The sequence below is a fragment of the Scyliorhinus canicula genome, chromosome 15 (genome assembly GCF_902713615.1).
Source record: "Scyliorhinus canicula chromosome 15, sScyCan1.1, whole genome shotgun sequence".
In the NCBI taxonomy this organism is placed as follows: Eukaryota; Metazoa; Chordata; class Chondrichthyes; order Carcharhiniformes; family Scyliorhinidae; genus Scyliorhinus; species Scyliorhinus canicula.
In genome coordinates, this window is record NC_052160.1 from 5743665 (window position 1) to 5755919 (window position 12255).

Genomic DNA, 12255 nt, shown 5'->3' on the forward strand with positions numbered 1-12255 from the left:
TATTTTAAGATCAGGGAAGTTCTCCCTGTGACCTAGCGGCATGTATTCCATAACCAATGTCACTAACTGTAGATACAGCCTCTGGTCATTCATCCAATGCTTTTTGTGGGATCTTGCTGTGCAAGTTGAATATCTCCACATATCAAGCAATAACAGCCACACTTTGAAAACACTTTATCAACCCTGAAGTGCTTTGGGACATCCCGAGGATATGAAAGGTGTTGGGCGCAATTCTCTGCAAATGCGGAGAGTCGTAAAGGCTGCCGTGAAACTGGCCGTGTTTCACGGCAGCCTCCGCGCCCCCTCCCAGGACCCGATTCTCCCCCCCGGCGGGGCTAGCAGCGGGGCCCTGTGAAGCACGGCATCGCGGGCTTAGCGACCGTCGCTAAGTCCAAGCGTCACGCCGGCTGACGCGCACGATGACGTCAGCCGCGCATGCGCGGATTGGACGGCTCCAACCCGCGTATACGCGGGGCCGTCATCTCCCTCGGCCGCCCCGCGGGCTGATCCTGCGGGGAGGCGGAGGGAGAAAGAGTGCGTCCGTTACCGATCGCGGGCCCATGCCCCCTTGGCACGGCCGTGGTACTGCCGTGCCAATCGGGGCCCTGGATGCCCAGAACAGGCATGTTGCGGCCGTTTTTATGATGGCAGCAAGCAGGTGTGTTTGCTGCCGTAAAAACGGCCGTAAAGGCCTGGGAACACGACCCATCGGCCTGGGGAGAATCGCTGTTCGCCGTAAAAAACGGCGAGCAGCGATTCGTGTCGTGGGGCGGCCGTGGGGGGGGGGGGAGAATAGCGGGAGGGCATGAAAAATGTCGGGGACGCCCTCCCGCTATTCTCTGACCCGTCGTGGGCAGCGGAGAATCGCGCCCGTTATTTTAGAATGAGTATTGCTTTATTTTCTGCAGTTAAGCCTTTTTAAGCAATTTTAAAATTGTCAACCTACAAACATTTATTAACTGTTTGCTGGGGTTTTGAAGTAAAATATTAGATTTCAGAAGGAGGGAATGGATTTGTGTAATCCCTTTTATTTTATCTTTTGTCAAGGTTTATCTGGTGAGAAAATAAATCAATGAAAGGTATATGCTGTACAAATAATAATGATTGTACTAACATCAAAGTGTTGAAATCTTCATTCTCAAGCCACCTTTCACAAAATCCTGTGTTGTCGTTCATGGATATACTGTGCCAATATTTGTCTACTTCTCAGAAATGTCTTCTGTTGCTGAGAATAGAACATTTTCTCTCTTTATTTGGTTCTCCAATGCACTGTAATTAAATTTCAAACCTATGGAGAACCTCAAGTGGGCCAACCAAGGGTAAAAATCATCAAGGAGATTTGCTAACACACATTGCTTTCCAATAAGCCCCACTTGAAAGTTTATGTGCACATCAGGTGTAAGCAAGATTAGGCTTGGCTATGAGCAAAAGTTCATTTAAAGAGGTGGGCTTTGAGGTTCATATTGAGGAAAGTAAGGTAGAGAGGCAGAAGGGTAATAGGGTGTGGCAATTCCAGATCTTTGGGGCTTGGCTGCAGATGTCAATCTACAAAAGGCCCGAATTACAGAGTCAGAGCTCCCTCAAGAAGTTACAAAGTTGGAAGAGATGGGGAAAAACTGAGATCATAGGGGAATTTGAATACATGAAAAAGAATTTTTAATATTGAGATGTTGGTGAGATCCAACAGCCATGCTGCGCCTGAAAAACATCTCGCCACGGTGCAGTGTAGCCATTGAAAGCCTGGAGACCCCGCTCCCGGGATTGCTCCAGCTCACCCCGCCTCCCGGGATCGCTCCAGCTCGCCCCGCCTCCCGGGATCGCTCCAGCTCGCCCCGCCTCAGGGGATCGCTCCAGCTCGCCCCGCCTCCCAGGATCGCTCCAGCTCGCCCCGCCTCAGGGGATGGCTCCAGCTCGCCCCGCCTCCCGGGATCGCTCCAGCTCGCCCCGCCTCCCGGGATCGCTCCAGCTCGCCCCGCCTCCGGGATCGCTCCAGCTCGCCCCGCCTCCCGGGATCGCTCCAGCTCGCCCCGCCTCAGGGGATGGCTCCAGCTCGCCCCGCCTCCCGGGATCGCTCCAGCTCGCCCTGCCTCCCGGGATTGCTCCAGCTCGCCCCGCCTCAGGGGATCGCTCCAGCTCGCCCCGCCTCCCGGGATCGCTCCAGCTCGCCCCGCCTCCCGGGATCGCTCCAGCTCTCCCCGCCTCCCGGGATCGCTCCAGCTCGCCCCGCCTCCCGGGATCGCTCCAGCTCGCCCCGCCTCCCGGGATCGCTCCAGCTCGCCCCGCCTCCCGGGATCGTTCCAGCTCGCCCCGCCTCCCGGGATCGCTCCAGCTCGCCACGCCTCCCGGGATCGCTCCAGCTCGCCCTGCCTCCCGGGATCGCTCCAGCTCGCCCCGCCTCCCGGGATCGCTCCAGCTCGCCCCGCCCCAGGGGATCGCTCCAGCTCGCCCCGCCTCCCGGGATCGCTCCAGCTCGCCCCGCCCCAGGGGATCGCTCCAGCTCGCCCCGCCTCCCGGGATCGCTCCAGCTCGCCGCGCCTCCCGGGATCGCTCTAGCGCGCCCCGCCTCCCGGGATTGCTCCAGCTCGCCCAGCCTCCCGGGAGCGCTCCAGCTCGCCCCGCCTCCCGGGATCGCTCCAGCTCGCCCCGCCTCCCGGGATCGCTCCAGCTCGCCCCGCCTCCCGGGATCGCTCCAGCTCGCCCCGCCTCCCGGGATCGCTCCAGCTCGCCCCGCCTCCCGGGATCGCTCCAGCTCGCCCAGCCTCCCTGGATCGCTCCAGCTCGCCCTGCCTCCCGGGATTGCTCCAGCTCGCCCCGCCTCCCGGGATCGCTCCAGCTCGCCCCGCCTCCCGGGATCGCTCCAGCTCGCCCCGCCTCCCGGGATCGCTCCAGCTCGCCCCGCCTCCCGGGATCGCTCCAGCTCGCCCCGCCTCCCGGGATCGCTCCAGCTCGCCCCGCCTCCCGGGATCGCTCCAGCTCGCCCCGCCTCAGGGGATTGCTCCAGCTCGCCCCACCTCCCGGGATCGCTCCAGCTCGCCCCGCCTCAGTGGATCGCTCCAGCTCGCCCCGCCACCCGGGATCGCTCCAGCTAGCCCCGCCTCCCGGGATCGCTCCAGCTCGCCCCGCCTCCCTGGATCGCTCCAGCTCGCCCCACCTCCCGTGATCGCTCCAGCTCGCCCCGCCTCCCGGGATCGCTCCAGCTCACCCCGCCTCCCGGGATCGCTCCCGCTCGCCCCGCCTCAGTGGATCGCTCCAGCTCGCCCCGCCTCCCGGGATCGCTCCTGCTTGCCCCGCCTCCGGGATCGCTCCAGCTCGCCCCGCCTCCCGGGATCGCTCCAGCTCGCCCCGCCTCACGGGATCGCTCCAGCTCGCCCCACCGCAGGGGATCGCTCCAGCTCGCCCCACCGCAGGGGATCGCTCCAGCTCGCCCCGCCTCCCGGGATCGCTCCAGCTCCCCCCGCCTCCCGGGATCGGTCCAGCTCGCCCCGCCTCCCGGTATCGCTCCAGCTCGCCCCGCCTCCCGGGATCGCTCCAGCTCGCCCCACCTCCCGGGATCGCTCCAGCTCGCCCCGCCTGCGGGGATCGCTCCAGCTCGCCCCGCCTCCCGGATCGCTCCAGCTCGCCCCGCCTCCCGGGATCGCTCCAGCTCGCCCCGCCTCAGGGGATCGCTCCAGCTCGCCCCGCCTCCCGGGATCGCTCCAGCTCGCCCCGCCTCCCGGGATCGCTCCAGCTCGCCCCGCCTCCCGGGATCGCTCCAGCTCGCCCCGCCTCCCGGGATCGCTCCAGCTCGCCCCGCCTCCCGGGATCGCTCCAGATCGCCCCGCCTCAGGGGATCGCTCCAGCTTTCCCCTACTCAGGGGATCGCTCCAGCTCGCCCCGCCTCAGGGGATCGCTCCAGCTCGCCTCGCCTCCTGGGATCGGTCCAGCTCGCCCCGCCTCCCGGGATCGCTCCAGCTCGCCCCGCCTCAGGGGATCGCTCCAGCTCGCCCCGCCTCCCGGGATCGGTCCAGCTCGCCCCGCCTCCCGGTGTCGCTCCAGCTCGCCCCGCCTCCCGGTATCGCCTAGGGCTCGCACCGCCCCAGGGGATCGCTGCAGCTCGCCCCGCCTCCCGGGATCGCTCCAGCTCGCCCCGCCTCCCGGGATCGCTCTAGCTCGCCCCGCCTCCCGGGATCGCTCCAGCTCGCCCCGCCTCCCGGGATCGCTCCAGCTCGCCCCGCCTCCCGGGATCGCTCCAGCTCGCCCCGCCTCAGGGGATCGCTCCAGCTCGCCCCGCCTCCCGGGATCGCTCCAGCTCGCCCCGCCTCCCGGGATCGCTCCAGCTCGCCCCGCCTCCCGGGATCGCTCCAGCTCGCCCCGCCTCCCGGGATCGCTCCAGCTCGCCCCGCCTCCCGGGATCGCTCCAGCTCGCCCCGCCTCCCGGGATCGCTCCAGATCGCCCCGCCTCAGGGGATCGCTCCAGCTTTCCCCTACTCAGGGGATCGCTCCAGCTCGCCCCGCCTCAGGGGATCGCTCCAGCTCGCCTCGCCTCCCGGGATCGGTCCAGCTCGCCCCGCCTCCCGGGATCGCTCCAGCTCGCCCCGCCTCAGGGGATCGCTCCAGCTCGCCCCGCCTCCCGGGATCGCTCCAGCTCGCCCCGCCTCCCGGGATCGCTCCAGCTCGCCCCGCCTCCCGGGATCGCTCCAGCACGCCCCGCCTCCCGGGATCGCTCCAGATCGCCCCGCCTCAGGGGATCGCTCCAGCTTTCCCCTACTCAGGGGATCGCTCCAGCTCGCCCCGCCTCAGGGGATCGCTCCAGCTCGCCTCGCCTCCCGGGATCGGTCCAGCTCGCCCCGCCTCCCGGGATCGCTCCAGCTCGCCCCGCCTCAGGGGATCGCTCCAGCTCGCCCCGCCTCCCGGGATCGGTCCAGCTCGCCCCGCCTCCCGGTGTCGCTCCAGCTCGCCCCGCCTCCCGGTATCGCCCCAGCTCGCACCGCCCCAGGGGATCGCTGCAGCTCGCCCCGCCTCCCGGGATCGCTCCAGCTCGCCCCGCCTCCCGGTATCGCTCCAGCTCGCCCCGCCTCCCGGTATCGCCCCAGCTCGCCCCGCCCCAGGGGATCGCTCCAGCTCGCCCCGCCTCCCGGGATCGCTCCAGCTCGCCCCGCCTCAGGGGATCGCTCCAGCTCGCCCCACCTCCCGGGATCGCTCCAGCTCGCCCCGCCTCCCGGGATCGCTCCAGCTCGCCCCGCCTCCCGGGATCGCTCCAGCTCGCCCTGCCTCCTGGGATCGCTCCAGCTCGCCCAGCCTCCCGGGATCGCTCCAGCTCGCCCCGCCTCCCGGGATCGCTCCAGCTCGCCCCGCCTCCCGGGATCGCTCCAGCTCGCCCCGCCTCCCGGGATCGCTCCAGCTTGCCCCGCCTCCCGGGATCGCTCCAGCTCGCCCCGCCTCCCGGGATCGCTCCAGCTCGCCCCGCCTCCCGGGATCGCTCCAGCTCGCCCCGCCTCCCAGGATTGCTCCAGCTCGCCCCGCCTCCCGGGATCGCTCCAGCTCGCCCCGCCTCAGGGGATCGCTCCAGCTCGCCCCGCCTCCCGGGATCGCTCCAGCTCGCCCCGCCTCCCGGGATCGCTCCAGCTCGCCCCGCCTCCCGGGATCGCTCCAGCTCGCCCCGCCTCCCGGGATCGCTCCAGCTCGCCCCATCTCCCGGGATCGCTCCAGCTCGCCCCGCCTCAGGGGATCGCTCCAGCTCGCCCCGCCTCCCGGGATCGCTCCAGCTCGCCCCGCCTCCCGGGATCGCTCCAGCTCGCCCCGCCTCCCGGGATCGCTCCAGCTCGCCCCGCCTCCGGGTATCGCTCCAGCTCGCCCCGCCTCCCGGGATCGCTCCAGCTCGCCCCGCCTCAGGGGATCGCTCCAGCTCGCCTCGCCTCCCGGGATCGGTCCAGCTCGCCCCACCTCCCGGGATCGCTCCAGCTCGCCCCACCTCCCGGGAACGCTCCAGCTCGCCCCACCTCCCGGGATCGCTCCAGCTCGCCCCGCCTCAGGGGGTCGCTCCAGCTCGCCCCGCTCCCGGGATCGCTCCAGCTCGCCCCGCCTCCCGGGATCGCTCCAGCTCGCCCCGCCTCCCGGGATCGCTCCAGCTCGCCCCGCCTCCCGGGATCGCTCCAGCTCGCCCCGCCTCAGGGGATCGCTCCAGCTCGCCCCGCCTCCCGGGATCGCTCCAGCTCGCCCCGCCTCCCGGGATCGCTCCAGCTCGCCCCGCCTCAGGGGATCGCTCCAGCTCGCCCCGCCTCCCGGGATCGCTCCAGCTCGCCCCGCCTCCCGGGATCGCTCCAGCTCGCCCCGCCTCCCGGGATCGCTCCAGCTCGCCCCGCCTCAGGGGATCGCTCCAGCTCGCCCCGCCTCCCGGGATCGCTCCAGCTCGCCGCGCCTCCCGGGATCGCTCTAGCGCGCCCCGCCTCCCGGGATTGCTCCAGCTCGCCCAGCCTCCCGGGATCGCTCCAGCTCGCCCCGCCTCCCGGGATCGCTCCAGCTCGCCCCGCCTCCCGGGATCGCTCCAGCTCGCCCCGCCTCCCGGGATCGCTCCAGCTCGCCCCGCCTCCCGGGATCGCTCCAGCTCGCCCCGCCTCCCGGGATCGCTCCAGCTCGCCCAGCCTCCCTGGATCGCTCCAGCTCGCCCTGCCTCCCGGGATTGCTCCAGCTCGCCCCGCCTCCCGGGATCGCTCCAGCTCGCCCCGCCTCCCGGGATCGCTCCAGCTCGCCCCGCCTCCCGGGATCGCTCCAGCTCGCCCCGCCTCCGGGATCGCTCCAGCTCGCCCCGCCTCCCGGGATCGCTCCAGCTCGCCCCGCCTCCCGGGATCGCTCCAGCTCGCCCCGCCTCAGGGGATCGCTCCAGCTCGCCCCACCTCCCGGGATCGCTCCAGCTCGCCCCGCCTCAGTGGATCGCTCCAGCTCGCCCCGCCACCCGTGATCGCTCCAGCTAGCCCCGCCTCCCGGGATCGCTCCAGCTCGCCCCGCCTCCCTGGATCGCTCCAGCTCGCCCCACCTCCCGTGATCGCTCCAGCTCGCCCCGCCTCCCGGGATCGCTCCAGCTCACCCCGCCTCCCGGGATCGCTCCAGCTCGCCCCGCCTCAGTGGATCGCTCCAGCTCGCCCCGCCTCCCGGGATCGCTCCTGCTTGCCCCGCCTCCCGGGATCGCTCCAGCTCGCCCCGCCTCCCGGGATCGCTCCAGCTCGCCCCGCCTCCCGGGATCGCTCCAGCTCGCCCCACCGCAGGGGATCGCTCCAGCTCGCCCCGCCTCAGGGGATCGCTCCAGCTCCCCCCGCCTCCCGGGATCGGTCCAGCTCGCCCCGCCTCCCGGTATCGCTCCAGCTCGCCCCGCCTCCCGGGATCGCTCCAGCTCGCCCCACCTCCCGGGATCGCTCCAGCTCGCCCCGCCTGCGGGGATCGCTCCAGCTCGCCCCGCCTCCCGGGATCGCTCCAGCTCGCCCCGCCTCCCGGGATCGCTCCAGCTCGCCCCGCCTCAGGGGATCGCTCCAGCTCGCCCCGCCTCCCGGGATCGCTCCAGCTCGCCCCGCCTCCCGGGATTGCTCCAGCTCGCCCCGCCTCCCGGGATCGCTCCAGCTCGCCCCGCCTCCCGGGATCGCTCCAGCTCGCCCCGCCTCCCGGGATCGCTCCAGCTCGCCCCGCCTCCCGGGATCGCTCCAGATCGCCCCGCCTCAGGGGATCGCTCCAGCTTTCCCCTACTCAGGGGATCGCTCCAGCTCGCCCCGCCTCAGGGGATCGCTCCAGCTCGCCTCGCCTCCCGGGATCGGTCCAGCTCGCCCCGCCTCCCGGGATCGCTCCAGCTCGCCCCGCCTCAGGGGATCGCTCCAGCTCGCCCCGCCTCCCGGGATCGGTCCAGCTCGCCCCGCCTCCCGGTGTCGCTCCAGCTCGCCCCGCCTCCCGGTATCGCCCCAGCTCGCACCGCCCCAGGGGATCGCTGCAGCTCGCCCCGCCTCCCGGGATCGCTCCAGCTCGCCCCGCGTCAGGGGATCGCTCCAGCTCGCCCCGCCTCCCGGGATCGCTCCAGCTCACCCCGCCTCCCGGGATCGCTCCAGATCGCCCCGCCTCAGGGGATCGCTCCAGCTTTCCCCTACTCAGGGGATCGCTCCAGCTCGCACCGCCTCCCGGGATAGCTCCAGCTCGCCCCGCCTCCCGGGATCGCTCCAGCTCGCCCCGCCTCCCGGCATCGCTCCAGCTCGCCCCGCGTCCCGGTATCGCCCCAGCTCGCCCCGCCCCAGGGGATCGCTCCAGCTCGCCCCGCCTCCCGGGATCGCTCCAGCTCGCCCCGCCTCAGGGGATCGCTCCAGCTCGCCCCGCCTCCCGGGATCGCTCCAGCTCGCCCCGCCTCCCGGGATCGCTCCAGCTCGCCCCGCCTCCCGGGATCGCTCCAGCTCGCCCTGCCTCCTGGGATCGCTCCAGCTCGCCCAGCCTCCCGGGATCGCTCCAGCTCGCCCCGCCTCCCGGGATCGCTCCAGCTCGCCCCGCCTCCCGGGATCGCTCCAGCTCGCCCCGCCTCCCGGGATCGCTCCAGCTCGCCCCGCCTCCCGGGATCGCTCCAGCTCGCCCCGCCTCCCGGGATCGCTCCAGCTCGCCCCGCCTCCCGGGATCGCTCCAGCTCGCCCCGCCTCCCAGGATCGCTCCAGCTCGCCCCGCCTCCCGGAATCGCTCCAGCTCGCCCCGCCTCAGGGGATCGCTCCAGCTCGCCCCGCCTCCCGGGATCGCTCCAGCTCGCCCCGCCTCCCGGGATCGCTCCAGCTCGCCCCGCCTCCCGGGATCGCTCCAGCTCGCCCCGCCTCCCGGGATCGCTCCGGCTCGCCCCATCTCCCGGGATCGCTCCAGCTCGCCCCGCCTCAGGGGATCGCTCCAGCTCGCCCCGCCTCCCGGGATCGCTCCAGCTCGCCCCGCCTCCCGGGATCGCTCCAGCTCGCCCCGCCTCCCGGGATCGCTCCAGCTCGCCCCGCCTCCGGGTATCGCTCCAGCTCGCCCCGCCTCCCGGGATCGCTCCAGCTCGCCCCGCCTCAGGGGATCGCTCCAGCTCGCCCCGCCTCCCGGGATCGCTCCAGCTCGCCCCACCTCCCGGGATCGCTCCAGCTCGCCCCGCCTCCCGGGATCGCTCCAGCTCGCCCCGCCTCCCGGGATCGCTCCAGCTCGCCCCGCCTCCCGGGATCGCTCCAGCTCGCCCCGCCTCCCGGGATCGCTCCAGCTCGCCCCGCCTCCCGGGATCGCTCCAGCTCGCCCCGCCACCCGGGATCTCTCCAGCTCGCCCCGCCTCCCGGGATCGCTCCAGCTCGCCCCGCCTCACGAGATGCAACCCCTTTGCCTCAGAGACCTCAAGTGAGCGGCGTTCAGCACTGATCCCCATGAACGGGGACCAGACGGAACAGTATTCATGATGATTTCCCAGGGGATTGGAGGCCCCAGCTGCATGCCCTTTGGGCAGTGTGGTTCCCTCGCATTTCTGTTGCCAACTGAGTACCCTGGCAGTGACACCACATCAGCAATGTTGTCCCAGCGTTTATTAAAATAATCTCGGGCTGTGCAGGAAAACATCCTCCTGAGAGGACACCCACAACTGACAGCCAACAAAACACAGGACCTCAAATAAACTCCCCACACACACTGGTCTAGAACCCCTTGGTCCCTACTGGAACACACTCCACTCCCCACAAATTGACAACAGCCCCACCTCCCCCTGGCATATCCCCAGGTTGACAGCAAACATCCCCAATCGCAACCTGGTAACCAACCCCCAATGGTGACATTTTAGGTTTCAACCTTCCACTGAAAATCTGGGCAACACGCACACATTTATGGAGGGGCCAGGGAAGATGCTTCACATGAGGAACAGGTCAGGTTATGACTGTGGCCATCCAAATCAGACTATCGCCTATTTACTGAACTTCTGTTCTAAGGGAACTGTGCCCGGTGGCATCACAATTATTTACATTGCGTCCACCGAAGCCATTGATGGGTTGTTAACCGCAACATCAAACTATAACTGTTTTTCCAGCTGTACAAATGGAAAAAGAGCTGTTAAGGAGTGTGTTCACAAAAAATGCATCGACATAACTCATCCAACTGGAAAAGGCTGAGATTTTAATGTTTTGAAATGCCGTAACATTTGGTCGTTCCATGAAATTGAAAAATACTTCTTTAGAAGTGTCAACCGTTCAACAATTTGTTTTTTTATGTATGTGTCAGTATTTTTAAGTGTTGAGTGTAAGATGCTGGAAAGCCTTTAAGTCTGTCTTCTGCACTGTGTCGATTTTCATTATCTTCAATAAGATTGTGCGTCATTATAGAGAGTGTAGACTGCTTTGCCTGATAACAGTATTGGTGGTGCATGCAATGAAAAGTGATGAATTATCTATAATCCCCCTGTGCTCAGGTTCTTCATGATTGAAGACGGGAATTTCATGCTTTTCTAAACCATTTGCAGTTGGGTAGCAAAACATTAACTTTGTCAGCATTAATGTGAGTATGAAACGTTTTGTTTTGTTTAATGGCAGGTTTACATTCGGATCAAGGATGATGAATGGAATGTCTACAGAAGATACACCGAATTCAGAGCACTGCACACAAGGCTACGGACCAAATTCCCTTCAGTGAACACTTTTCATTTTCCACCTAAAAAAGCTATTGGAAACAAGGTACACCTGTATAGATTTTGTCAAAATACAGATATTTCATGATTTAAAGAAATAAACATCTCTGATCTTCGGGCGCGATATTTCCACTGCGTTTTGACCATTTCTAATCCCATTGGCACCACCAGGTTGGCACTGCCTGGGTGCCAGGTTGGTTTTGCAAGCACCTGAGGGGGGCCATGCCCATGAAAGGGGGCTTATGAAGAGGCGGAAGGTTGGGAGGGTTGAAGGGGGTTCCTGAGTCACGGGGGAAGCCCTAAAGGTGGGGGGGGCCCCTCAGCGACCCCGGAGCAGGGTGTGCTCACTGGAGTGGGGGGGGGGGGGGGGGGTGACGTCCATGCTTGCCGGGGGGGGGGGGGGTCACATTGTCTGCGGGTGGGCCCTTGCTCACTTAGAGATCGGGGCACACTTTCAAAATGGTGCCCCGACCTCTGAGAAGCCGGTCTCGCCAGTGGGTTTAGCTCCCTATTGCTGAAAACATTTCCAAGTGTGAACTTGACGTGTGAGAAACTCCCCAAGCCCCAAAAAAGTGACTAAGTGAGGTGAATGCAAGTCTGGATCGCACCTAAAGAGCGATTTGGAAACACCACATCAAACCCGCCCAAAATGATACTTTGTTATTTCTTGGGAGAATTGCGGCCAACATTAGAACTACTGGGTCAGACCTTCCGACCACGTTGCGGCCGAAAAGCAGCAGGTGCAGCCGGTAGATGCCGGGAGAGCCCTCTTCCTGGATCTACTTGGATCTCGCTATGCCTTGCAAAACATCACTTTCTGATCACAATCAAATCTGCAATGTCTCACTCTTACATTCCCACACTCTACCCGAGGCACGGGATCTTTCACCTTAGAAACACCGGGTCAGCACCGGTCAGTGCTTCTCTTCACAAGCAGGGGCCAGAAGGAACGGCACTCGTGGGGGTTTCCAAGGGGATCCGAGGCCCCCAGGTGCTTGCTCTGTGGGTAAGATGGCACTATTGCCCTGTCACTGCCAGCCTAACGACCTGGCACTGCCACCTGGGTGCCAGCCTGGCACTGCCAAAGTGCCCAGGTAGCCCTGCCAGCTGGCAGCGGGACTGCCAGTGTGTCAAGCTGGTATTTTCCATGTGGCAGGGATCGGTGCAGGGGACCGAGGACTTCCTTATGGGTGAGTTAGAGCATGGGGATGGGGGTGGTGCGGTTCGGGGGTCACATTGGGAGGTCGAGAGTTCGGGGCGCCATTCAAAAATGGTGTTCCGATCTCTCCCAGCACAGGAGTTCTGGCGAGCAGCGCTCCTCAATGCAGTAAACAGCACAAAGTGAGACCTCAGCTTCGGGTTCTACGCTGAGGCCCCCGATCTGCCTGAATAGCCGTTTGATAGCGTGTGTGCCGGGAAACACCCTACTAATCGCCGATATGGGACCCTGTTCCCATTCAGCTAGACCACTATTTCACAAACTAGTGTCGTCAGTATAACTTTCCCATCCTAGGTGAAACCTGTGTATCAGATTTGCAGCTTACATCTATTAATATGGAAATGACAATAGCTTTTAAACAAAAATATGAAGATAATTTCTTGCCAGGTTGCTGATTTTTGTATTAATTTTGAATTCGTTT

General features: G+C 65.9%; 1 protein-coding gene across 4 annotated transcripts in view; it reads left to right on the forward strand.

Moving 5' to 3' along the window:
* The window catches only part of snx29 (sorting nexin 29), a 596020-nt gene that overhangs the window by 482393 nt on the left and 101372 nt on the right, over positions 1-12255 (forward strand). For all 4 annotated transcript variants that reach the window (XM_038821149.1, XM_038821148.1, XM_038821150.1 and 1 more), the window contains one exon: positions 10521-10661. In XM_038821149.1, coding sequence (XP_038677077.1) covers positions 10521-10661 — 141 coding nt within the window. The remainder of the gene's footprint in view (positions 1-10520; positions 10662-12255) is intronic.